This window comes from Podarcis tiliguerta (genome assembly GCF_965153285.1).
Source record: "Podarcis tiliguerta genome assembly, chromosome: 16".
Lineage (NCBI taxonomy): Eukaryota > Metazoa > Chordata > Lepidosauria > Squamata > Lacertidae > Podarcis > Podarcis tiliguerta.
Window position 1 is genome coordinate 39,868,370 of NC_139549.1, and position 26,316 is coordinate 39,894,685.

Here is a 26,316-nt window from a genome sequence, read left to right on the forward strand (position 1 = left end):
CCAATCAGAGCGCGGCTCCAGTACGGCGTACTTCTGGGTTGAAGTGGAAACGCGGTGCGCGAAGTAAAAGGTTCCGCGTTGGTTTGGTTCCATGTCGGGTATGTAAATAAACATAAAACCATAACAGGACTGTTCTGGCTTGGTCATTTACACAAAATGGAAGAGCTAGCCGCTAGGTAAACCAACCATGCATTACAAATATGTCTACAAATATGACACGAAGTTTGGCAACACAGAGCCTAGGGCTTGCCGATCAGAAGGTCGGCAGTTCGAATCCCCACGACGGGGTGAGCGCCCGTCACTCTGTCCCTGCTCCTGCCCACCTAGCAGTTCAAAAGCATGTCAAAGTTCAAGTAGATAAATAGGTACCACTCCGGCGGGAAGGTAAACGGCATTTCCGTGCGCTGCTCTGGTTCACCAGAGGCGGCTTAGTCATGCTGGCCACATGACCGGGAAAACTGTCTCCAGACAAACGCCGGCTCCCTCAGCCTATAGAGTGAGATGAGTGCGCAACCCCAGAGTCGTTTGCAACTGGACCTAACGATCAGGGGTACCTTTACCTTTTTAAAGCCAGGCTGGTGCCCGGAGAGCTCAGAAGCCAGCCAAGAGGGTCCCCCAAATACGACCTCCCTGGGTGCAGGCCAGGACTCCTGTTTTGCAGAGGGTTTCGCCTTTTGGGATACGGTTAGTCTCCTTTCTCTTCCCGCTTAGAGTGCATTAGGGAGACGGGGGAGTCCAGAAGTCCAACCTTTTTTCTGAAGGTGCTGTCAGATCCTTGGTCCATGGAGCCGACATTTGTCTTCACTGACTGTCAGCAGCAAGCCAGGACTTCGGGCCGGGGGGTCTCTCCCACATGCTGGGGGCTGAGCTTGGGACCTTTTTTCTTGGACGCAAAGCATGTAGGAAAAATAAAATGGTTTTCATTTACAGTATTTGTTTTGTGAAACCCATACACCGCTATACTGGAGAGGGGAACCCCAAAAAGCACTACAGAAATACAAATATTTCCTCAATTTCAGCTGAATTTCCTGCATTCCTGTAGCACCCTGCTTGTGGTTAACGCTTAGCTGGAATGAAATATTCAACGCAGCAATAGAGAAATTAAAATAATAATTTATTTGTCAGACAAATAAATGATTGGCACAGTGGTATATTTACCAAAAGCTCTGCACCCCCCCAGCCCTGGTGGCCAGCACTTATATTCCCTCAGCCCAGCCTCCTTACTCCTCCTTTGGCTGCCTCTGTCCAATCAGCCTGGTTGAAATTCCTATTGGCTGTTTGCTAGAACCAATCATAAAAGATACACCCATTTCCTATTACCTTTTATGGGAGACAAAGAGCTATATTTCCTTCTATCATATATCTTACATTTGTCTTGACAAGGCATCTTAATTATCAGATCCCCTATGCCCTTTGCTCTTCTGCTCTTGGCTCTTCTGCCCTTGGCAACAGGGACAGATGGCTAAAACAGATGGCTCATGGTTTTAAATCTTGTCATATAAACAGAGGTCTTGGGTTCACCTTCTCACACACCATCAATGAAATGAGAATCTAACATAAGAATCTAACATTTCTTACTTTCTACATTTTGCATAGTTACACTAAAATCAATACATTTCATATATATATAACACATAGATTTTTAGAAGAAAAAAAGAACTTAATAAAAAGCAGTTTCTAAAGCAAACCCTTCAATTTACACCCCCCCCCGCCAGCTGTTGTTGCTTTTAGCTCTTTGCAGCCCAGAATTGCATTGGCTTTTTTAGCTGCCGCGTCACACTGTTGGCTCATGTTAAGTTTGTGGTCAACCAAGACTCCTAGATCCTTTTCACATGTACTGCTCTCAAGCCAGGTGTCACCCATCTTGTATTTGTGCCTCTCATTTTTTTTGCCCAAGTGCAATACTTTACATTTCTCCCTGTTAAAATTCATCTTGTTTGTTTTGGCCCAGTTCTCTAATCTGTCAAGGTCGTTTTGAAGTGTGATCCTGTCTTCTGGGGTGTTAGCCACCCCTCCCAGTTTGGTGTCATCTGCAAATTTGATCAGGATGCCCTTGAGTCCATCATCCAAGTCGTTGATAAAGATGTTGAATAAGACCGGACCCAAGACAGAACCCTGTGGCACCCCACTAGTCACTCTTCTCCAGGATGAAGAGGAACCATTGATGAGCACCCTTTGGGTCCGGTCAGTCAGCCAGTTACAAATCCACTGAGTGGTAGCATAGTCAAGACCGCATTTTACCAGCTTCTTTACAAGAATATCATGGGGCACCTTGTCAAATGCCTTGCTGAAATCAAGCTTATTTAAAATACAGATCTTTGATCAGATGCCTCATTCCAGGGGGGTTGGACAACCTATTTCTTAATAGGTTTAATTGGGTTTGGTGCTTTTGTAACTGGATTTGTAATGCCTTTTAGTCAAATACAATAAATGATTGATTGATTGGTGAAAAAGTGCTTTTTGGCTGCAGAACATGTTTCGTTTCCTGTTGAGTGTGTTCCATTTGTAAATTGAGTCCCCTGCTGCTATGGGAAAGGACGTTTTCGTTTAAGAATGCTGCGGTTTAAGAACGGACTTCCGGAACGGATTAAGTTCGAAAACCAAGGTACCACTGTAAGGCATTATTTAATGGTACTAAGAGCCATTATAAAATTGGTGAATTAATTGAAAGGTAAAAAATTGCTTAGAAACATAAAGAGTAGCTTCCTATTTAAAAGGTCAGTCTATTGACGCTTATATAGTGGTATCTTGGTTTAAGAACAGCTTTGTTTATGAACAACTTGGATTAAGAACGCTGCAAACCCGGAAGTAGGTGTTTTGATTTGTGAACTTTGCCTTGCATGCAGAACATGTTTTGCTTCCTGTTGAGTGTGTTCCATTTGTAAATTGAGCCCCCTGCTGCTATGGGAAAGCACGTCTTGGTTTAAGAATGCTTTGGTTTAAGAATGGACTTCCGGAACGGATTAAGTTCGAAAACCAAGGTACAACTGTATATTGAAATAAGTGTGTTGAATCAAGTCTTAACAAAACATCCTTAAACAATGAAAAGGCAACATTCATTTCATTTCCTACACCCTTTATTTTACACCACTGTAAATTGTAAAAAATAAATATTTGGTGTTTGCTATTTAGATCAATCCGTATAGCTCATTGATTAGAGCACGAGACCCTTAATCTCAGGGCCGTCCTTTGAGCCCCACGTAGAGCAAAAGATTCCTGCAGGGGCTGGACTTGAAGACCCTCGTGATCCCGTCTAACTCTTCCATGATTCTGTAATCTAAGGGCATTGCTTTTAAGTGAAATCATTGTCTGCGCACTCAAACACAGTTCAAACACATTCAAAGGTTTTAATAAAAAGTAATCTTTATTCGGGGGACGCGGGTGGCGCTGTGGGTAAAAGCCTCAGCGCCTAGGGCTTGCCGATCGAAAGGTCGGCGGTTTGAATCCCCACGGCGGGGTGCGCTCCCGCTGTTCGGTCCCAGCGCCTGCCAACCTAGCAGTTCGAAAGCACCTCCGGGTGCAAGTAGATAAATAGGGACCGCTTACTAGCGGGAAGGTAAACGGCGTTTCCGTGTGCGGCTCTGGCTCGCCAGAGCAGCGATGTCACGCTGGCCACGTGACCCGGAAGTGTCTTCGGACAGCACTGGCCCCCGGCCTCTTGAGTGAGATGGGTGCATAACCCTAGTGTCTGTCAAGACTGGCCCGTACGGGCAGGGGTACCTTTACCTTTACCTTAATCTTTATTCAATAATTCCAGATGAAATACATTGTTTCTGAGAGATTTGCATGGGGAAATCTTTTCGATTCCTCAAGAATAAGGGGCAGCGGGGTGAGGCTCATGTTTTACTGTAGTTTTATAATTTGTTTTATAACTATTATTATTTTTATTATACTACCTCTGGAGCACAGATCTTCCTAACATGAGAAGCTGCTGAATTTCTGCCTGAGAGGATATTAGCTCAGCACTAGGCCTTATTTCGGAAATCTCTGTGCTGTCTTGCATTAAAAACCCGCAGGGCAACTTGCTGCATAACAAGATGAGACAAGTTCCATATTTCACATTCATGTGGGAGGAAATTCCAACATCACCCCCCAAAACATCGGGGGAACAGTACAACGAAACAATAAAATAAGGAGGAGCTCTTGTTTTTTGAGATACCCCCGATTCCTTGATTCTTTGGAATATTGCCTTTGAGGCAAGCTATAAATTCTCAACAAAGGCCTTCCCCCCCCCCCCGCAGTCCTGCACCTTCGCGCCCCCCAGTTTGTTTGGAGCACCAGCGCAAGAGGCTGCAGCCTGGGAATTCCCTCGCTCTCCCCAAGGGAGCGGCCCCACCAGGGAAGCACAGGAACTCTGGGCTCGCTTTCGTTCGGCCCTCCTGGCTGGGCCCTTCTTTACTCCTCCCTACCACAGAGACGAAACAGCTCCTCGCTCGGCATTTGGGCCCGCCATAGAGTTGCCGAGGGGCAGAGCGCCCGGGCCAATGGCGCTGTCTTATTGACCGGAACTTCCGAGGTGAGCGTGCGGTTGGCCGCTCTAGGCTTTCCCCGCCCCGTCTCTCTCGGCGGCGCCTGGACTTGTGAGGAGAAGCCGGAAGCCGGGGTGACTCGGTCTCCTTCCCCCTCGCCTGCCTCCCCTCCATGGCACCGGGCAGCGGGGGACCCGCCAGTCCCCGGACCCGCCTCCGCAGCGGGACGGCAGCAGCAGCAGCGACGGCGGAGCGGAGGCGGTGCCGAGGAGACCGGTGACGCCGCCTCTGCCGCCCCCCCTGCGCCTCCTCAGGCCCGGCCTGGGCTCCCTCCGCCATGGGCTCCCTCTTCCGCAGCGAGACGATGTGCCTGGCGCAGCTCTTCCTCCAGGCGGGCTCGGCCTACGAGTGCCTCAGCGCCCTGGGAGAGCGCGGCCTCGCCCACTTCCGAGACGTGAGTCGAGGCAGCAAGAGGCGCGCGCCTTCATTTGGTGGTTCATGGAATTTATGCGCTGCTTGATTGTCGGGGGGGGGGCGTGCCGAGAAGGAACCCCTCAAAGCGGTTTACAAAAAAACAAAACAGAACAATGAAACTATCACTTTTTTTCTCAACTTTAAAACATACAGAAAGTTAAAGGCCACCATAGAATCGAGACTGAAAGCCCGTACAGGCTTTCTAAACACCTGGGCAGGTTTGTCTTACAACTTCTGCCTCCATCAGGCCTGGAAAAGAATGCAGCTTGTCTGGCTGTCAACCAGAAGGTTAGCGATTCAAGCCCGCCTAGTGACAGCTGTGGATAGGATTTCTGCATTTTAGGAGGATGGACAAGATGACATTGTGGTCCCTTACAATTCTGTGGTTCTGTGAAAGGTGCCTGCCTGATATCAATAGGCAGGGAGTTCCAGAGCATTGGTGCTGTCATGCTATAAACTGATGTTTCTTGAACTTGGGTCCCTAGCTGTTGTTGGACTACAACTCCCATTATCCCTGACCACTGGTCCTGCTAGCTAGGGATGAAAGGACTTGGAGTCTAGCAACATCTGGGAACCCAAGTTTGAGAAAGGCTGAAGTTGTGGAGCAGTCTTAAAAAGAAATCAGGCAGCCCTGTGAATAAGTGGAGAAGAGGTGTGCCCCTTGCAGTTGACACTGGAGGCTCCAGCTCCTGTCAGCCTCAGCCAGCATGGCCAAAGCCTGCAGGTAGCGGTGAGTTGCCCAGAAATATTGGGAAGGCCACATACTGTAGAGATGGAGGGCAGGATTCAGCTCCCAGCTCAGCCTTCATGTGGGCTGATTGCCGTCTCTCAGGCTTACTTACCTCACAGGATTGTAGGGGAGCATAGGAACATAGGAAGCTGCCTTAAACTGACTCAAACCATTGGTCCATCTTGTGCAGTATTGCCATCACTGACTGGCAGCAACTCTCCAGGGTTTCGGATACGAACCTCTTCCCACATCTTGATCATCTTAGCTGCCGTCATCTGCACACCTTCCAACTTGTCAATATCCTTCTTAAATTGTGGTGCCCAGAATTGGACACAGTAATCCAGGTGTGCTGTGACCAAGGCAAAATAGAGTGGGACTATTACTTCCCTTGACCTGAACACTAGACTTTGGTTGATGCAGCCTAGAATAGACTAGAATAGCTGCAGCATCACACTGTTGATTCCTGTACTACGGGCCAGCCATCTTATATTTGTGCAGCTGGTTCTTTCTGCCTAAGTGTTGAAACTTATATTTGTCCCCGTTAAAATTCATTATTAAAATTTTGGTCTAGTTCTCCAATCTTGTTAAGGTCACCTTCAATCCCAATTCTGTCTTCAGCGGCATTGGCTACCCCTCCCAGTTTGCTGTCATCTGCAAACAATAATAATATTAATAATTTATTATTTCTACACTGCCCATCTGGCTGGGTTTCCCCAGCCACTCTGGGGGGCTTCCAACAGAAGGTTAAAATTACAAATTTGATTAGCATCCCCTCAATACCTTTATCCAAATTATTTATAAAGATGGCCAGGATCCATTGTATCGTCCAGCTAGTTCTGTATGTGTGAGCCCATTTTTTTTGTTCTCACAAGCCTTATAACCCATACAGTCTAGGAAAAATCTTTTAGTGCTCTTGTATAACCAGGTGCTTAACTGGGAATCGTGAATGATTTGCTGTTATGCATTGTATTAGGGGGCCCCATTGTGGGTTTTGTTGTTTAATTGGGTCCTACTTTCCAACATTTAGGATGCTACCATACAACATTTCTTCCATGCTGGTAATAGGAATTCCAGGGTCCAAAACATTTACTGATTAACAGAAGTCGTTTGAGAAGTCCATTATTTCCTTGTCTTTATTACATTTGCTTATTGGTTTTATGACTCAGACATTCTAGGCCTACCTTTAGAATCTGGTGAACAGAATATGGAATTATGACTTGGCTCTTGAGCAAAGGTCTTTAAGATGTTAGCTCATAATTTATTATGTTGAAATAATCATTTGCTTGACCCTTTGTTTTACATCTGTCTTCCTGCAGTTTTACAGTAGATACGCAAAAACCACTTTCTCACTGAAGCACTAATATCAGATTAACACTTGAACTAGTTTCAGTTTGAGGCTTAATATATATTAATAAATACAGGCAAATCCTCATTTATGTTCATTGTTATTTGTTCATTCCTGTGCACCTGCACAGTGCTAGGTACCTGGAGGTGGTAGCTGGAAATGGGGAGAACCTGGTCAACCAAGCCCCACTGCCCCTCCAGTTTGTGGGAGCTGGAGGTGTGGTGGAGCTGGCGCGTTGGTCAGCTGAGCCCTGCTATCAGTCCAGCTCCTGTGAGTGTCAGCTGTCCCCGCACATGTCAGCTGGGCCAGCTCTGCTGCCTCTCTAGCTTGCATGAGCTGGAGGGACCATGGGGCTTGTTTGAGGAGGACTCTCCAGAGTGCTCCCCATTTTATGCGATTTCCCCGCCCCTTCTCTGTGCACAGGCCCAGAATAGAATGGGGACTCACCGGTAAGTTAAAATTAAGTGCATTGATTTTACAATCTTGTTTGGAGGAGTCGATAATCTTCACTAGCCTCCTTTTAACCATAGTTTATCATACAAACTATTTCCAGAGGGGTAGCTGTTAGCTTGCTGCACTTTATATTTATACCACCATAAACTTCGGTGTACCAGAGTCTGCATCCTCAGATTTTTTTCATTAAAACATTGTATTGTGATGTATAATAATTAAGCACCATAGATATTTTGTACTATTTAACACTTATAGCCCAAATTTCTACACATGTTTATTAATACTGCAGAAAGCCAGTTTTCAGACCTGGAAACTGAGCATCCATGTGGGTTTCCCTCATGTTAGGGTTCATTCACCTTTACTTGTAGAGAAAATTATTTAGCCCCTGGTTATGTTGATTGTCTTTTCTTACACTTTTGTGTGGTTCTATGTTAGAGAATTGTAAATTAGTAGTACAGTCTTATAGATGACTATTCATATTGCAGCCTTCATAATTTTGTAAACAAAAGCTGAATTCAGAATTTAAATACTATAATACACCCCCATACATAGATTTGTTTACTTACTGTAATGGAGCCCTTTGGCCAGGATTTATACAATGCAAAATATTTTTGTGTGCTTAAGGAGGGTTTGGGTTTCTCTTCCTTTAATTAACATACCCCGGACGATGGCACACATAGGTTTTTGAGACTGAGAATTTCAAAAGGAATGCTAACTTAGTTGGTCTCTAAGGTACTACTGGAAGGATTTTTTAAAATTTTGTTTGACTACGGCAGACCAACACGGTTACCTACCTGTAACTGGTACCCTCCAGACATTTATGGACTCCAGTTCCCATCATCCTCTGGCGGCATAGCTAATGGTCCAGGATTGTAGGCGTTGTGCTTCAGCAGCATCTGGAGGGCCCCAGGTTCCCCACCCCTACTGTAAGTATTGATGCAAAGGGCTTTTAAGTTGGATCCTGGGGCAAATAACATTTTTCTTTTTTCCAGCTCAATCCAAGCACCAGTGTCTTCCAACGGAAATATGTGGGTGAAGTAAAGAAGTGTGAAGAGATGGAAAGGATACTTGGTAAACTTGGGAACTGCAGGGTGGCTGATTGCTTCTTCATCATGCATTAAACACTGGGGGGGGGGGAGGCATACCTGATTACCCCGGCAGAAGGCTGCTCCCCTGTGGGGAGGTCCATTTCAGGGTCACATTTCACATGTGTCATGGAATCATAGAATTGTAGATGTAGAAGGTGTTTCAAGGGTCACCTAGTCCAACCCCTTGCAATGCATGCAGGAATCTCCAACCTCTACTTAAAAAACTCTAGTGAAGGAGAGTCTACCACCTTCCAAAGGAGTCTGCTCCATTACTGAAGAGTGCTTACCATCATAAAGTTCTTCCTTTCTTGTAACTTGAATCCATTGGTTTGGATTCTACCCCCCAGAGCAGGAGAAAACAAGCTTGCTCCACCCTCCATTTGACAGCCCCTCATTTATTTGAAGACGGGTATTATATCTTAGTCTCCTCTTCTCCAGGCTAAACATACCCAACTCCCTCCACCGATCCTTATAAGGCTTGATTCCAGACCCTTGCATCATCTTGGTCACCCTCCTGCACACGTCCCAGCTTGCCTCTATCCTTAAGCTGTGGTGCCCAGAACTGGACACTGCATTCCAGGTGGGGTCTGACCAAGGCAGAATAGAGCAGTACTAGTATTTCCCTTGATCTGGACACTAATGTTGATGCAGCCTAGAATAACAATAGTTATTTTGTGCTGCTTTTGGGGGGCTCATGTTTAACTGAGATAGGTGTATATTCTGTAGTCTACCAATTTGAAACTGAGTTTACTTAGGCAAGAATAGTGGCTGAGGTCCAGGCCCAGTTCTTTTTACTTGAAGCCACCCTTGCTTCAGCTTTCATGCTTATTTCCCTTTCCAAAAATCGGAGCTGTTGGTTTATTCAATCATTCCCCGCCCCCCTTGGCCTTTCAGGGAAATGAGATAAGCCTATTAACAAACAATGTGATTAGAAGCTATTTAAATCCTTAGCATTGCTGAAAGCATTGCTCTGTGTTGCAAATTGCATTCTCATGCTTTTAAACTGCTGGCTTAACACAGTTGTTAGTTTTACTAAGTGCTCAGATTTTGAGGACGCGGGTGGCGCTGTGGGTAAAAGCCTCAGCGCGTAGGGCTTGCCGATCGAAAGGTTGGCGGTTCGAATCCCCGCAGCGGGGTGTGCTCCCGTTGCTCGGTCCCAGCGCCTGCCAACCTAGCAGTTCGAAAGCACCCCCGGGTACAAGTAGATAAATAGGGACTGCTTACTAGCGGGAAGGTAAACGGCGTTCCGTGTGCGGCTCTGGCTTGCCAGAGCAGCAATGTCACGCTGGCCACGTGACCCGGAAGTGTCTTCGGACAGCGCTGGCCCCGGCCTCTTGAGTGAGATGGGCGCACAACCCTAGAGTCTGTCAAGACTGGCCCGTACGGGCAGGGGTACCTTTACCTTTACAGATTTTGAAATTTGCTGTCAGGTGACTATGTAAGTGATCCACCTTCAACAGCTTTGTCAAGTGTTAAATTGCTCCATACATGTATTGCTTGGATTATGGCATTGCTCTTTACATGAGGTTGCCCTTAAGTTGGAAACATGGTTCAAAATGTGGCTGCAGGGATGTTGATAGGAGTATGATGATCTGATAACTAACACCTGCCCTGTGCAACTTATTCTTGTAGCCAATGGATTGTATCCAGACTAAATAAATTGCACTTCATTCCCATTGAAATCAGTGGGACTTAATGGGACATGTCAATGAATTAAGTCTCATTGATTTCAGTGCAACAAACTGTGGATCCAAATCAATTTCTTTTGGGGCTCAAATTGAAGGGGTGAATCTGGCCTTTAAAGCTCTAAAAAAACCTTGAAGGGATATTCAGCTATGCTCTCAGATTAGACCCAGTGAAATTCATGAACATGACTAAGTGTGAGTGAAACTTGGTTGAGTCACCATCTGTAAAGCCCAAGATCCAATTATCCAAAGTAGCATCCTCTAATCTAGTGCCCTCCAGGTGTTTTGAACTACTGCAATCCCTAATAATAATAATAATAATATATTTATACCCTGCCCATCTGGCTGGGTCTCCCTAGCCACTCTGGGCTGCTTCCTACAACATATTAAAAATACAATAAAACATCAGACATTTAAAAACTTCCCTAAACTTCAGATGTCTTCTAGAAGTCAGATAGTTGTTTATTTCCTTGACATCTGATGAGACCAAACCATTGACCAAACTAGCTGGGGCTGATGGGAATTGTAGTCCAAAATTACTTGGATGGCACTTGGTTGGGAAAAGATGTTCTCAGACAGAGGTGGGGAACCTCTGGTGTGTCACATAGAGTCATAGAATTGTAGGGTTGGAAGGGACCCTGAGGGACATCTAGTTCAACCCCCTGCAATGCATGGTGGGTAGAGACACAGCTGCAAAGAAACAATTGGAAACTTTAAAGTTTCCTTCCCTGTTTTTAACCTTCCTTTTTCAACAAGCCTTTTAAGTGGAGATTTTTGTCCCAGTCTGTATTGGTTTTGGAATTGTTTTATATTTAAATTCTTTTAATTGTTTGTATATATGTTCTTATTACTTTGTGAACTTTCATAGGAAGTGATTAATAAATGCAAATAAATAAATTATTGATGATTTCTAGTTTGCAGCCTCTGCAAACTAAAGAATTGATCACATTCTACTGTACATCTCAGTTCACATGGTGTAACATTGTGGCCTGACAGGCTTATGGAGAGGCCTCCTTGAGCTTTGGGAGCCCTGGAAGGTATTTAGCATCCTCTGCAATGCAGAGTATTCCCAGAGCAGCCGCCAAATCTATTTAGCCAAGTGTTCCCCAAGGATAATAACCCTGAGAGTTGAAAAAATTCCCCATTCCCTAGCAAACCTTTCGTGGAACAATATTCCTTGAGTTAGAATACTCCTTTGAAAGTATTTCTTTCCTTTATTCCAGGATACCTTGTGCAAGAAATTAAGAGAGCGGACATTCCTCTGCCAGAAGGAGATGTTACCCCTGCTGCCCCTCCGTTTAAGCAGATGCTGGAGATTCAGGTACTTTGTGGAATGGGGATCTTCTGAAATTAAAGGGTAGTCCACTTATTTTCCTTTATTTGGGGCCAATTGTGAGAGCTTGCATGCTCGGAGTCCCAACTTTCCTTCAAGAAGCTCATGAGTAGCATTTTAATCTTGTAACAACAACCATGTGAAGCAGTTTAGGCTGAGGCACTGACTTGTTTGGGCCCATCCAGTGAGCTTAGCGTCATTGAATAGAGAGTACAGATCTTTCATCTTGGTACAGAATTAAATCAATAGTTGCCAAAGAAATACTAAATACCCTCTTCATTTTTGTGTGGTAAATTGGGGCTTAGTGGTTTTTCTTCTGTTTGAGTCACAGTAGTGGGACTGGTTGGGAATACCAGTGAGTTGTGGTGCCTGCTTATGATGTATGCGGGTGCCCAGAGCTTGCAAACATCATGAGGTGCAACTGACTGACTGAAGGGGGCAGGCAGAGTCACAAAGGACTGGCCACTTCAAAAGGCCAGAGATGGAAGACAGAAGCAGAGAAGAGGAAAGAGCAGTGCAGCGTTTCAGGAAGGGGAAAGACGGAGAGGAAGAAGGAAAAGCTGTGTACTTTAGGTAAGGGAAACAGACAGGAATGAGTTTGAGAAGCAGACTACCATGATGCAACTACTAAACAAATTTTACATTATGGAACTGAGACTCAATCGAAATTGAGAGTGACTAGCTAACTCCCCAGTGGTTTGACATGACCCCCAAAGGTGTACGCCTCCAATGTTTTGTGAAACAGATGGATGGCAGCAATAAGCTTATTTCAGAAAGTAATATTGAGCCTTGAGGATTTTGTACAGTAGACCCAGTGCTAGCCCAGCACTGTAACAATTGCATGACTGTCATGGGACTTGTGGCCATACAACATCTGGAGCCAGAATGGGGATGCACTTTTGCTCTTGTATCGCAGGAGCAGTTGCAGAAGTTGGAGGTGGAGTTGAGAGAAGTGACGAAAAATAAAGAGAAGCTGAGGAAGAATCTCCTTGAGCTGACGGAATATACCCACATGCTACGGGTCACCCGGTCCTTTGTCAGAAGAACTGCTGAGGTACATGGCAAAGCTCCTTAACTTGGGTGTACAGAAGGGAGGCAGTGAGCCACAGGCCAGTTTCTGGGTCCCACCTAGTACCTGGTAATGGCTGCTGGATTCTTGCAGCAGTGGGCCTTGCTGCAATCCCGTGAGGCACTGAATGCCATTGAATGCAGGCAACTGCAGTAGCCTTAAGCCTTGTTTCCCATCTCTCTCGGTGATCATCATTCCCTTGTGATTGGGGCACAGCCCTAGCACATTTGAAGAAGTGTTTCCTTTCATTCTTTTCTTTTTAGTTTGAGTCCTGTTTACTTACGAATTATGAAGAATTCCCAACTTTGGAAACGGACCGCTTAGCCGACTACAACTGCATGCATAGACTCGGTGCCAAACTGGGGTAAGTGATGAAAAAGTCTATACAGTCATACCTTGGATCTGAATGCCCTGCGAGTCGAACGTTTTGGCTCCCGAATGGCGCAAACTGTCATTCCGGTTTGCGAACGTTCTTTAGAACCCTGTAGCCAATTGGAAGCTGTGCCTTGGTTTCCAAGTTGAATGGACTTCTGGAACAGATTCTGTTCAACTTCTGAGGTACGACTGTAGACGGCTGGGCACTTAGCTGTTAATGGTCATTTCGCGTTTATATGAAAATGAAGGCCTGACCACTTTGATGGTGCCACAGATATGGCAATTTTTTGGAATAATTTAGCTCTTCTTTAGTCTTTCCCTTCTAGTGAGGAAGTGAGCCTGCATTAATCCTATTTGTTTAGGTGTCATGCATGCGGGTGAGTGCTTGCATGAGCATAGTTTTATGTAGTTAACCTGCCTACTCCAAAGTAAACCCCAATAATCTCAGTGGATTTTACTCCCTAGTAAGTGAGTTCAGATTTGCAGCTTAAAACTTGTTTCAGAGCTTCAAATTGACAGTATTAACACTTGGCACCAATCAGTGTCATACTGAATTGAGCTCTACATGGTTTGATATTTGATAGCCAATTGTGTTCCCTTCATGTGGCTATTGTGTTTTTAAGTAAGGAGGAGATTAGTAGATTTTAAAAATTGTTAAAAGTGCTGGGATCTTGTAGCTCACTTGGTATGAACTTGTGTAATTTTAGTGGTTTCCATGTGCACCTCAGTGGAAGAGGCATTTTAGTTTACAGATAATCTGTGAATGCCCAGCCCTTCCTAACTTCACTGGCATGTAATGATAGAATATGGTATCCTTTCTGGTCCAAATGCTCATGTAATAAAATTTAAAGTTTGCTCTATACTTTGTATTTTTTTCAATGTAGATTTATATCTGGCTTAGTTCACCGAGCAAAAATTGAAGCCTTTGAAAAAATGCTATGGCGAGTCTGCAAAGGATATACAATTGTTTCTTATTCAGAACTGGATGAGTGCCTAGAAGATCCAGATACCGTGAGTAATCAGGATAGATAAATAATCCAGCCTGTTTCTGAAGGTCGGTGCTGGATCAGCCCACCTCCTCATCTAAATTATACATCTGCATGCAAAGTATATGTTGCTACTCAGGTGGTTATGGCTGGATCCAAAGCAAGTTCATCACACTTGGATCCTGTAGAAATGGAGTATTTATTATTTAATAGTATTTGTATTCATTTTTTTTAGCCGAAGAGGCTTCTAGACAGTTTACAATAACTTTTCCCACTTTGTGAAAAGTATGGCACCTAAGTGTGACTTGCTTACTCAGTATCCAAACCATAATGTTTAACTGTGACTTGTTTTTCTAAACCATGGTTAAGCTTTTATGTCTGAATAGCTAAAGCATGTTTAAAGATCAGCTACAAACCAGTACAGTATATGACAACATGATTTGAACTGGGTTTGAACTGAGTTACTTCTGCAAGAAGTAAACCATGGCTGAAAAGTAGCTCTGAGGAAGAGATTACAAACTTTCACATCTGGTTTTGAATAAAATGCAGTGTGTTTCATCTGAACCTTAAAGTATGGTTAATCTTAATGATGGTTTGTTGAAACAAGCCAACTTTGTAGCTCACAGTCTGAAGTTTCAAACAAACCATAGTTAAGGGCAGTATTTTTTTCTGAGGATAGTCAAGGGCAGGGGTCGACAAGGTTTACCTTGCCTGGGCCAGTTCACTCCAGCGGAGATCCTTCCGTGTGCTGGATTGTGCACGCGTGTGTGCCTGTGATTTCCGGCGTCTGCACAGGTGCAATTTCTGACACTGCAGAAGTGAGTCCCTGTGCCATGCTGCGCCGGTTTAGTGGAGCGCATGGGGATTTGCCGAGCAGGCTGGTTCATAGAATCATAGAATCATAGAATCATAGAGTTGGAAGAGACCACAAGGGTCATCGAGTCCAACCCCCTGCCAAGCAGGAAACACCATCAGAGCACTCCTGACATATGGTTGTCAAGCCTCTGCTTAAAGACCTCCAAAGAAGGAGACTCCACCACACTCCTTGGCAGCAAATTCCACTGTCGAACAGCTCTTACTGTCAGGAAGTTCTTCCTAATGTTTAGGTGGAATCTTCTTTCTTGTAGTTTGTATCCATTGCTCCGTGTCCGCTTCTCTGGAGCAGCAGAAAACAACCTTTCTCCCTCCTCTATGTGACATCCTTTTATATATTTGAACATGGCTATCATATCCCCCCTTAACCTCCTCTTCTCCAGGCTAAACATGCCCAGCTCCCTTAGCCGTTCCTCATAAGGCATCGTTTCCAGGCCTTTGACCATTTTGGTTGCCCTCCTCTGGACACGTTCCAGTTTGTCAGTGTCCTTCTTGAACTGTGGTGCCCAGAACTGGACACAGTACTCCAGGTGAGGTCTGACCAGAGCAGAATACAGTGGCACTATTACTTCCCTTGATCTAGATGCTATACTCCTGTTGATGCAGCCCAGAATTGCATTGGCTTTTTTAGCTGCCGTGTCACACTGTTGGCTCATGTCAAGTTTGTGGTCAACCAAGACTCCTAGATCCTTTTCACATGTACTGCTCTCAAGCCAGGTGTCCCCCATCTTGTATTTGTGCCTCTCCTTTTTTTTGCCCAAGTGCAATACTTTACATTTCTCCCTGTTAAAATTCATCTTGTTTGTTTTGGCCCAGTTCTCTAATCTGTCAAGGTCGTTTTGAAGTGGTTAAACGACCCCCGTGGGCCGCTTGTGGCCCATGGGCCTTAGGTTGCCTACCCCTGCTCAAGGGCATGCAGTCCCCCCCCCCCATGTTAAAAGTGTGGCACTTACTGTAACAACTTCATGGTGAGTACCGGGACTTTTTCTCTTTAAAAAATATTTTAAAGCACTGATTAAAGGCTTAAGATCAACTGACAAGGTGCAGTTAATAAAGAATGGAGATGAAAGGTTCTGAGCCCCTCCTCGCAGCTATACCAGAGGATCAGCGTGGGGGAAGTATGCAAGCCTGAGGCTGTAGCTCATTCCTGTCTTGGCAAAACGTGGTTTCTTGTGATATTGTTCTAATACAGGCACTAGGCGAATGGGAGCAGTCTCAATAAGGTTAGCCATAATTTTGCTGTTCATTGGGGATTTTAAGAGTTAAGCCTGTACCAGAGCATTGTGCATGTGGAATCTCTTCACAGACTACAGAAACCCCCTATCTACTTTTTGTGTATCAAAATTCATTTTTAAAAGAAATTGTGCAGTTGGTTCAATATGAGTGGTTAGTCGATCACCAATAAAGTGGAACTGTAGGCCAAAGTTTAATTGAACAATTTATGTTTACTTTTCAGGGAGAACCTACCAAATGGTTTGTTTTCTTAATATCTTATTGGGGTGAACAGATAGGCCAGAAAGTTAAGAAAATATGTGACTGGTAAGAATTAACATACTTTAATTTGCTTTACTTTTTCCTACTGAGATTTTTATATTTTGACCACTTTGTAAAATAATAACAGCATCGGCATTGGGAAACTGAATGTGTGCCTTAAAACATGACTTCTGTGGCTACATATGTGCTTATTAATTGCATTTGTATCTTGCATTTCTTCCGTGGCAATAAGGTGACCTGCACAGGGTTCCCTGGAGGTCAGACCCAGGCCTGCCTAGCTTTAGTAAGGTGGCAGCATACCATATTTATGTGAATCTAATGCACACTTCAGTTTTCGAAACCTTGAAACCAAAAAAGTATTTGCTATGTTAGCAGTGTTTTTCAAGCTTGCAATCAAATCTAATGCTCCAGCAAATCTAATGTGCACCCTATGTTTTGTGATGTAATTTGGCCAAAAATGGTGAGCATTACGTTCAATTAAATACAGTAATATTGATTTGACCATAACTCTGATCCTTACTGAATACCTGCAAATTATTCTTGGCAAAAAGTCTTTAAGTAGAGTTTGTCTGCCATTGTTGAACTTCTCAACCCGGAACCCCTGATAAAACTTACAAGGCGCCTTTGTTTCCTGGTACACAGTCTGACAGCTGCTGTGCTGATCCATCACCCTGGCAGACTTCTTCAGCTCTGTATCCAAAGTTGGGGAAGGGCTGTAGCTCAGTGGTAGAGCATCTGCCTTGCATGCAGAAGGTCCCAGGTTCATTCCCTGGTGTTTCCATGTTAGGGCTGGGAAAAGCTGCTGCCTGAAACCTGGGAGAGCTACTGCCAGCCAGAGTAGACAATACTGAGATAGATAAACCGCGTTCTTGACTCAATATAAAGCAGCTTCCTATACAGTGGTACCTCGCAAGACGAATGCCTCGGAAGACGAAAAACTCGCAAGACGAAAGAGTTTTTCGTTTTCTGAGTTGCTTCGCAAGACGGATTTCCCTATGGGCTTGCTTCGCAAGACGAAACGTCTTGCGCCTTTTTTTTTAAACCACCAATGCATTCCTATGGGAAACCGTCAATACACAGTGGTGCATCGCAAGACGAAAAAACTCGCAGAACGAAAAAACTTGCAGAACGAATTAATTTTGTCTTGCGAGGCACCACTGTATTCCAGAACTATTTTAGGCTTTGTTTTTGTGTTGTTTTTGCAAGACCAGATTAAGTTCCTACTGCTTTTGTTTTGCAGTTCTGCTCTTCTCTTCTTTGTTGGGCTCTTTTATGTAGACTATTTTTGTTTTTTTGCCAGCTACCATTGCCATGTCTATCCCTATCCCAGCACCCCTGAGGAGCGCCGAACAGTTATGGAAGGACTCCAGGTTCGCATTCAGGATCTTCATATGGTGAGTAGAAAATTACTGGTGCACCTTGGAGGCACAAATCATCTCATGGAAGAAGGTTAATACATAACCTACAGTTCTGAGTGCATGTTTAAAAGGAAGAGGTTGGGCCAACTTTCAAACATATGGACTTTAATGTAAACGAGGGATGATCAGCTCCACTTTTTTTGCAGGTGTTGGCAACAGTGGCTCTGCTTTCTGGGAACTCTTTACAGTTTATGAGCTGTTATATGTGTACTCAGGCATAGGATTTTACATATAAAATGTGTCGAAATCTAAAAGACAGGCCTCTTCTGTTCAGCACCTGACACCTGTTGTAGCTACCGCACTCTTCCATTCTATCAAAGGTCATTCCTACCTGTTTGGTCCCCTCCCTTTGCCCTTTAAAGTGCATTTCCTCTCCTCTTTCTATGTAGTTTCTCAGAACAGATAAAAAGGGCAATACTTTATTTGATAAAAAATAAACTGATTGGGGGAAAAATCTTGGTTGTATGGCTTGGGGAAAAGAAGACACTTCCCCAACTCCCTGGAAAGAAATTGGTTGCCATCTGTGCTCCCTCCCTCGCTGTGTGTGTGTGTGTTTGTAAGAGAGAGTGAAAGCATGTGTATAAACTCAAGCCAGAATATAATTACTTGCTTTCCAGTAGCTGTACTGGTCTGTTGTACTAAGAAAATAATTTCTCTTGATACCCATCCAACCCAGTGGGACTCACTTCTGGGTAGATCTGCAGAGGCTCTCTGAAAATTCTGCTGGTTCCTAAAAAGGGGCAGGTGCAGCTTTGTAGTCTCAGTGTGTGGATGAGACAGTGGTGGTGGGAGGAGTGGTTTGGGTTTGTTAGATATTGGAGAACTTTCCGGGCAAGGCGGGCCAGTGCAAAACAGATGGGCTCCACTTGAGCTGGGATGGAACCAGACTGCAGGCTTCCTACAGGCATCTGACTGGCCATGATGATAACAGGATCCTGGACTAGATGGGCCATTGGCCTGCGCCACTTGGTTCGTCTTATGTTTGTGTGTTGGCAGTTCAAACTGGAGGTAGGCATGTGGGAACTGTAGCAGGGCGGCCTTTATTCTGGAGTAGTTAATCCAGAAACGGGGGGGGGGGGGGCAACCGATTTTCCCTGAGGGAATGTGCCCCTTGATGGAGAGACTGTACAACCCTACTCTTATTTCTTACAACTTGAAAGCATTTTTAGTTGGGCCGCCTGAACCAGATGGAATAGCTTTTGAGCTGCCAGTAGATAAAATCAATACTGAAAGACCTATGTGAGCATAGTTAGCGAGGGCAGTTGTGTGAACTTTGTATAAAGTTGCCCTGTTTGTTCAGTGTTCTTGCTATAGTTTAAAATATTTTTCTAAAAACAACAACTAAGGTACTGCATAAAACTGAAGATTATTTACGGCAAGTTTTATGCAAGGCATCTGAGTCTATCTACACCTGGGATGTCCAAGTGAAGAAGATGAAAGCCATTTACCACGTGCTGAATCTCTGCAGCTTTGATGTCACCAACAAATGCCTGATTGCTGAGGTCTGGTGCCCAGTGGCTGACCTGCCAAACATGCGCCGAGCCCTCGAGGAAGGATCTGTAAGTGATTTAAATTTTAGTTTGCTTTATTTATTTTTATACCACATAATTATTAACATTTATAATCAACGTACGTAAAAACAATGCACAGAAAATGGGACAATAAAATTTATCATAAAACCAGACAACCTCTTAAAGTGCCTGCTGGAGTAAAAAGATCTGCATCATGTGCCTGACGTTCCAGCAAGGAGACTCTCTGTCTTCATCTCAGCAGGGAGGGAGTGGGCTTGGGACCCACTGCACTGCGCTGAATGTACTGAATGGTAGAGAATGTTGCACTGGCAGCATGTAGCATTCAGGGTTTTCAGTATGAATGATAAATTGCATGCATTTCTTTATAAATAGAAGGGAGGCGGCTCTGAGTTGCATGGATAATGAAACTCAGTGCCTTGCATGAACAGGATATGGCTGAATTTCAGTAAATAGCAAGGCTTTCTGAGGATTGTCTGTAGACCTCTGTGGACATCAGGTGAGGTGGAAGGCTGGAGTTGCACAGGCTCGTCCTGGCTGACATACACACATTTGAATCTCATGGTTGCAGAAAGGGGTTTGCACACCTAGTTCTGAAGCATGTACTCTAGCATGTGAATGACATGGAGAGTTTTGTATGTGTACATCATCAGAGCTGGGGTGGCTCAAGTCTGACTCTGCGCATCCCCACCCCATTTCTGCTCATGCTCATTGTCTGGATAACAGAATGTGGAAATCAGTGTTATTTTTCCAGCATCTCAAACAATGATACCGGTCTCCTTTTTTAAATTCTGTAACCAGAGTGAAAGTGGAGCGTCTGTCCCTTCGTTCATGAACACGATACCAACAAAAGAAACGCCTCCAACTTTGATACGTACCAATAAATTCACCTCTGGATTCCAGGACATTGTTGATGCTTATGGGATTGGGAGCTACAGGGAAGTTAATCCAGGTGGGTCATGGATTGAAAGATACTTATTGAGAAGCAGGATTTATTTTTTCTTCTTGGTTAGGAATGGTTGCAGGAGTTTCTTAAGAAATCTTTATAAGGCATGGGAAAGTGTCTGCTATTTAACACTTGTTAGCAACAATGGTTTACTGTGTGCTGCAGAGTGCATAAGAGCGCAAAGTAAATTCAGCTGGTTACACATCCAGGTGGACAGAGGGGAGATGCCCCCTGGGTAGCAGATGAGCAGAGTAGACTGGGATAGGGGAGAACTAGATTGCATTTGGCATGTCAGACCAGACCCACTGAAATCAACAAGCTTGACATACAGCCCAAGAGAGAGCGTCAAAAATGTTCATGGAAAGCCCAGGTTTTGAGGAGGAACATGGAAGAGCAGAGCAGTGGCTGGATTATGCTTTTCCTCCCTTCTTTCAAGGGCCAAAATGAGCCAGATTCTGGCACTTTCAAACAATGACTTGTTTGAGTAAGCTAGCATAGGCAGCTTATGGAGAATTTGGATACTATGCATTATGTATAGTTGCTTATAAAGCTGAAATCTTGTCCCTCTCATTTTGCAGCTCTCTTCACCATCATCACCTTTCCCTTCTTATTTGCTGTGATGTTTGGAGATTGTGGACATGGTTTCATAATGTTCCTGTTTGCATTGTTCATGGTATTATATGAAAAACACCCCAAACTCCTGCGATCACAAGACGAGGTACAGATGAAATCTTCTTCTTTTTCTTCTTCTAGTATTGTTTTCAATATTTCTATTTCTGTAAACGGCCCCTTAGTTCTCCCCCCCCCCCCCACTGGAGTTTTTCATGTGTATCTGCCACATAGAAGGGGGAATACTTTAAGGCAGAATTGAGCAGCCTGTGTCCCTGCAGATCATGCTGAACTTCCAATTTCTGGCAGCCCTAGGCAGCATGGCCACTAGTCAGGGATGGCGGAAGCTGGACTTGAATTGCATCTTGCGAAGGGTCCGCAGATCCTGATGCACTGCAGCTCCCATCAGCCCTGGCAGCATGGCCAGTGGTCAGGACTGGGTCAGGAATGATGGGAGTGTAGTCCAAAAACATTGCAGAAAGCCCTCCAGTTGTTTTTGGACAACTGAGCGTCCTGATCATTAGCCATGCTGCCTGGATGGAGTGGCCGTGCATTATTAGCTCCTTTTTTCTCTTGTTTATTTGGGCAAGGGAGGGCAAATCACTCATCCATTGTTGTATGGAAGGTGACAACTTTTTCTAGTGTAGAAGCGCCATGTGTTGCACTTACCCAAAGGCATGCATAAACTGATGGTCAATTCTAAATAGCAGAGATGTAATTCATCAAATCTTTATTCCTCGCTTGTGATCTTCCTGGGGGCATCTGGCTGACCACTTTTGGAAGCTGAATGCATCCGGCAGAGCTGTTTCTTATATGTTTATGTACAAAGCACATTGCATCCTTACTAAGATTGGCTGCTTCTTCTGCTGAATTTCTACCACACATTGCAGTACCACGTAACTGAATTGTGGCATATCTGGACACTGCACCACATCAAATACATTGTTTGGAAGGGCATCAAAGCTTTTATGTGCTGCACATGTAACAAAGGGTCTTATCTTTGAAGTTCACATGGCAGTCAGTGGGCCTGTCCTTCTTAACATTTGCAGATCATGAAGATGTTTTTTCAAGGACGATACATCATCTTGCTGATGGGACTGTTTTCTGTATACACTGGCCTGATCTACAATGACTGTTTTTCAAAGTCTTTCAATATATTTGACTCCCACTGGAACGTTTCCCAAATGTTTGCTGTGGAGTGGCGGTGAGTGACGCCTTTGTTAAACCCAGTGCGGTGTGAAAGCAACCTGCTGAATTGAGATAGGAAGCTCAGAGGTATCTCTCCCCACTTGTGCAGTGTCCTAAACCTGTCACAGCATACTTTTCACTCATTCTACAGCAGGGGTCAGTAAACTTTTTTCAGCAGGCGGCCAGTCCACTGTCCCTCAAACCTTGTGGCGGGCCAGTCTATATTTTGAAAAAAAGAAGGGGAAAAAAGAATGAATTCCTATGCCCCACAAATAACCCAGAGAGGCATTTTAAATAAAAGAACACATTCTACTCATGTAAAAATACCAGGCAGGCCCCACAAATAACCCAGAGGTGCATTTTAAATAAAAGGACACATTCTACTCATGTAAAAACATGCTGATTCCTGGACTGTCCGCAAGCCGGATTTAGAAGGCGATTGAGCCAGTCTGGCCCCTGGGCCTTAGTTTGCCTACCCATGTTCTACGGTAAATGAAATGTGCCTCCAGTTCCTGCCATTTTCATGATTAATTTTTTTAGCCTTTCAGTTCAATTATGAAGTATCTTTTGTGGTGTGCAGAATAATAAATGGCTTACTGGAAAGCAACAGCCAGTAACTGCCATTCTAAAATATTGTGGTAGCTTTTCTCAATCATTTAATGAGTGAAATTCAAGTGAAATTCCTTCACTTGAAGGACATATTTACTAGCTACCTGTATGCTTGTTGGTGGTGCCACCACCAGGGGCTGCTCTGTTGGCATTGACCTGTGACAGGGCCTTTTCAGTGGCCATCCCGTGGTTGTGTAATGCTCTCCCAGGTGAGGTGTGTTTTTCTCCCTCATGATTGACTTCCAGGTGATTTTTTCTTTTTAATTCCTGGGAAGGTTGCACAAGGCCTCTGGAAGGCTGTAAATACTGAGTTGGACTATTGTTCCATGTAGCGAGCCATTGTGTACAGTGACTGACTGGCAGGATTTCTGATGGGAGGGTTCCCCAGCCCTACCTGCAAGATGTCACAAGATCCTTGTGGGATCTTGCGGAAGCTTCTGACAGCAAATAGCCTATTGTGGTGATATAAATATCTTTGTTCAAGGCTTCATTCTGCTGTGTGTTTTTTTTCCCCTAACAGTGAGGAGGACATGAAGAATCAGTATTTGATGTTAAATCCAAATGCGACTGGAGTGTTCATAGGACCTTATCCTTTTGGCATAGATCCGGTTAGTGTTCTTCCCTGGAGCTCCCACTGTGTGGCAACGATGACCCTTTAAAGAAGAATTGGCAATTTTATGGTGCTGAATCATAGGTCAACAGATTTACAGCTTTAATTTTTATAAATATTTCTGTTTGCTAGGATAGTCCTATAGGGTTGGCAACTCTTCCTTACTTCTTAAGGAAGTGTACATGCAAAAGGTGGCGGGTTCAGTCCCTGACATTTCTGGGTGGGTCTGGGAAGAAAGTTATTCCTGACACCCTGGAGAGCGGCTGCCAGTAGACCAGAAATGGAGAAAATGTGGCCCTCCCAGCTGTTGCTGGACTCTACCTCCCATAATCTTTTTCCATTGACCATTCTGCTTGCGGCTGATGTGAGTTGGAGTCCAACAACACCTAGACGGCCACAAGCTACTCACCCTTGGCAATAGGCAATACTAGCTGGACCAAGGGCCTGTTTCTGGGATAAGGCAGCACCCTGTGTTCCTAATAGCTTTGTCCCACAGAAGGTAGCTGATCAAAGGCACTATGAGCTATTTTTGTGAACCTCCCCCCCCCCATATGCATGTTCCCTATACCTGGTCACCTCCCACCCTTGTCAGCAGAGCCACTTAGTAACACCTTTTTCTCATTTCAGTTTGCCCCCTTGGAACCTCTCCCTCAAAGAATTCTCAGCATAGTCCCACCTTGCCGTCTCCACGGCAGCATGAGTTTCCATTTCAAGGATATTATTCTGGGTGTCCCATGTTGCAAGAGAACTTAAGTTTGTTTGTAAAAGAACTACATGGGGTTTCTTGCTTACTTTGCATACAGGAATGCTGGAGAAGGACTCTATACTGTGCTCTATAAATCCTTGCTTGTAGTTAGAATCTGAGCCAATATCTCATTCCACTTCCTTGGTCAAGTCTGATTCTATCTGCTTCCTCTCTCTCTTACCAGATTTGGAACCTGGCGAACAATCGTCTCAGTTTCTTGAATTCCTTCAAAATGAAAATGTCTATAATTATTGGAGTGACCCACATGACGTTTGGGGTCATCTTAGGAGGACTTAACCACTTGTAAGTGTGTGTCTTCACAGCAGAATTGCAGCAACCAAAAGCGGAATAAAGGCATAAATGTATTTTTTAAATTCCTGTTCTTAACGATAAAATGAAAACAGCTCTACATAAAGCAACAAGCTGAAGCTTACCAAATTATCAATGACTATTAGTGCAAACTTTTCCATGACAATTAATATAACCTACATTCTCCCTTCAGATTTATCTTGCTGCTCCAGATTCAAAGCCTTTGCTTGGTGCTAGGTGTGTCAGAACTTTTTCTCCTTTAGCTGTTAGCAAGTTTATATCACTCCTGTGTTGTTTTCCTTCTTAGTTACATGAGGCTTGGGAAGGTTTGTACTGAGGGGCATAATAAAGTCTTGAGAAGATTTATTTTGAGGTTTGGGATTTTTGAAGGTATATATTTATGTGGTTTTAATTGGTGATTGTTGAAAACTATCAGTTTATCTGGGACAGTTGCGTACAGTGGATGTTTGAGGTGAATTGCTTTGCTCTCCTCTGAAATTTTATATGTAAGGATCAAAGCCTATTAGTGAGTATCAGCTTGTTGTGTTTTATGTACAGTGGGTTTTTTCTGGGCTATTAATATTTTTATTTTTTATAGATTTATTGTGCTTGGATTCTTTGTTAAATAAGGTCTCCACTGAAAATTTTTGTGTTGAAACGCTTTGGGCATATATTGAAATATACAGTCAAGTATAGGATTTGGCCTAGTAAAGGTTTAGTGTTTATATATAGGATAATTATTTCATTATAATAAATAATTCTGTGTTTTTAATACACCTACTGTTTAAGGCTCCCTAGGGCTCCCTAGCTAGTAGGGAACCTTATATATGACCTTACTCTATTTTTTAAAATTATTATTATTATTATTATTATTATTATTATTATTATTATTATTATGTCCATCTGGCTGGGTTGCCCCAACCACTTTGGGCAGCTTCCAGCAAATTAAAACATCAAACAAGAAAAACTTCCCTATACAGGACTGCCTACAGATGTCTTTTAAAAGTCAGATAGTTGTTTATTTCCTTGACATCTGACCGGGGGTGGGGTGTTCCACAGGGTGGGCATAACTACTGAGAAAGCCCTCTACCTCATTCCCTGTAACCTCACTTATTGCAATGAGGGAACCCCCAGAAAGCCCTCAGAGCTGGATCTCGGTGTTGGAGCTGAACAAAAGGGGTGGAAATGCTCCTTTAGGTCTGCTCTGCTCCCTTCCCTGCTCTTACCACCTTTCTTTCCAAGACATCTATCCTGTGGCTACAAATGGCAAAGAACAGTTTTCTCCAAGGTCTGTAAGTAGCAGCTTATCCAACATTGCAGAAGAGAGTTGCTGGGCAGTAAATGTGTTGGCATTCATTGTTCAGATCAGGGATGGGGTAACTGTAGTCCTGTTGTTGAGTTCCAACTTCCCACATGGGAATTGTGGTCTAACATCTGGAAGTTGCTTCTTTTTTCTTGGCATAGACAGTATATTTATGTATGTATGAGCTTTCTCTGTAAAACTGATTTCCACTTTGAATACAAAAAATGAAACAAAATCCACCTTTTTTCTTATTCCATCAGGCATTTCAGGAAGAAGTACAATATTTATTTGGTGTTCATTCCTCAACTTCTGTTCATTCTTTCCATCTTTGGATACCTGGTTTTTATGATCATCTATAAATGGTTGGCTTTTAGCGCGAAGAACTCTGAGACGGCTCCCAGCATTTTGATTTTGTTCATTAACATGTTCCTGTTTCCTAATAAGAGAGAACCACACATCTTTTTCGAAGGACAGGTTGGTAAGCCTTATAATCTGAAAGATAGTCACAGAATTCCTTATCTTTGCCTGTCTCCGGTCTTGCAGTTCAGGGTTTCCTAAAGAGAAAGCAAAACACACAACTCTTCTGCTGCATTGATTTCAAAGGAATAGTTAGGCATGTACTTAAATTTCCCTAGTTGAAATGAACAGGTCTTTAACGGTACCTAATTTAGGTTGC

General features: G+C 43.9%; 1 protein-coding gene across 1 annotated transcript in view; it reads left to right on the forward strand.

Moving 5' to 3' along the window:
- The first annotated feature begins 4,359 nt into the window (after positions 1–4,359).
- Positions 4,360–26,316, forward strand: part of ATP6V0A2 (ATPase H+ transporting V0 subunit a2) — a 29,614-nt gene continuing 7,657 nt past the window's right edge. The window contains exons 1-15 of the mRNA XM_083419030.1: positions 4,360–4,923; positions 8,464–8,542; positions 11,468–11,565; positions 12,494–12,631; positions 12,910–13,010; positions 13,906–14,032; positions 16,337–16,419; positions 17,675–17,768; positions 19,139–19,351; positions 20,123–20,273; positions 20,846–20,985; positions 21,926–22,080; positions 23,194–23,281; positions 24,213–24,331; positions 25,901–26,114. Of these exons, the coding sequence (XP_083275156.1) occupies positions 4,807–4,923; positions 8,464–8,542; positions 11,468–11,565; positions 12,494–12,631; positions 12,910–13,010; positions 13,906–14,032; positions 16,337–16,419; positions 17,675–17,768; positions 19,139–19,351; positions 20,123–20,273; positions 20,846–20,985; positions 21,926–22,080; positions 23,194–23,281; positions 24,213–24,331; positions 25,901–26,114 (1,917 nt within the window). The 5' untranslated portion in view covers positions 4,360–4,806. The remainder of the gene's footprint in view (positions 4,924–8,463; positions 8,543–11,467; positions 11,566–12,493; positions 12,632–12,909; positions 13,011–13,905; positions 14,033–16,336; positions 16,420–17,674; positions 17,769–19,138; positions 19,352–20,122; positions 20,274–20,845; positions 20,986–21,925; positions 22,081–23,193; positions 23,282–24,212; positions 24,332–25,900; positions 26,115–26,316) is intronic.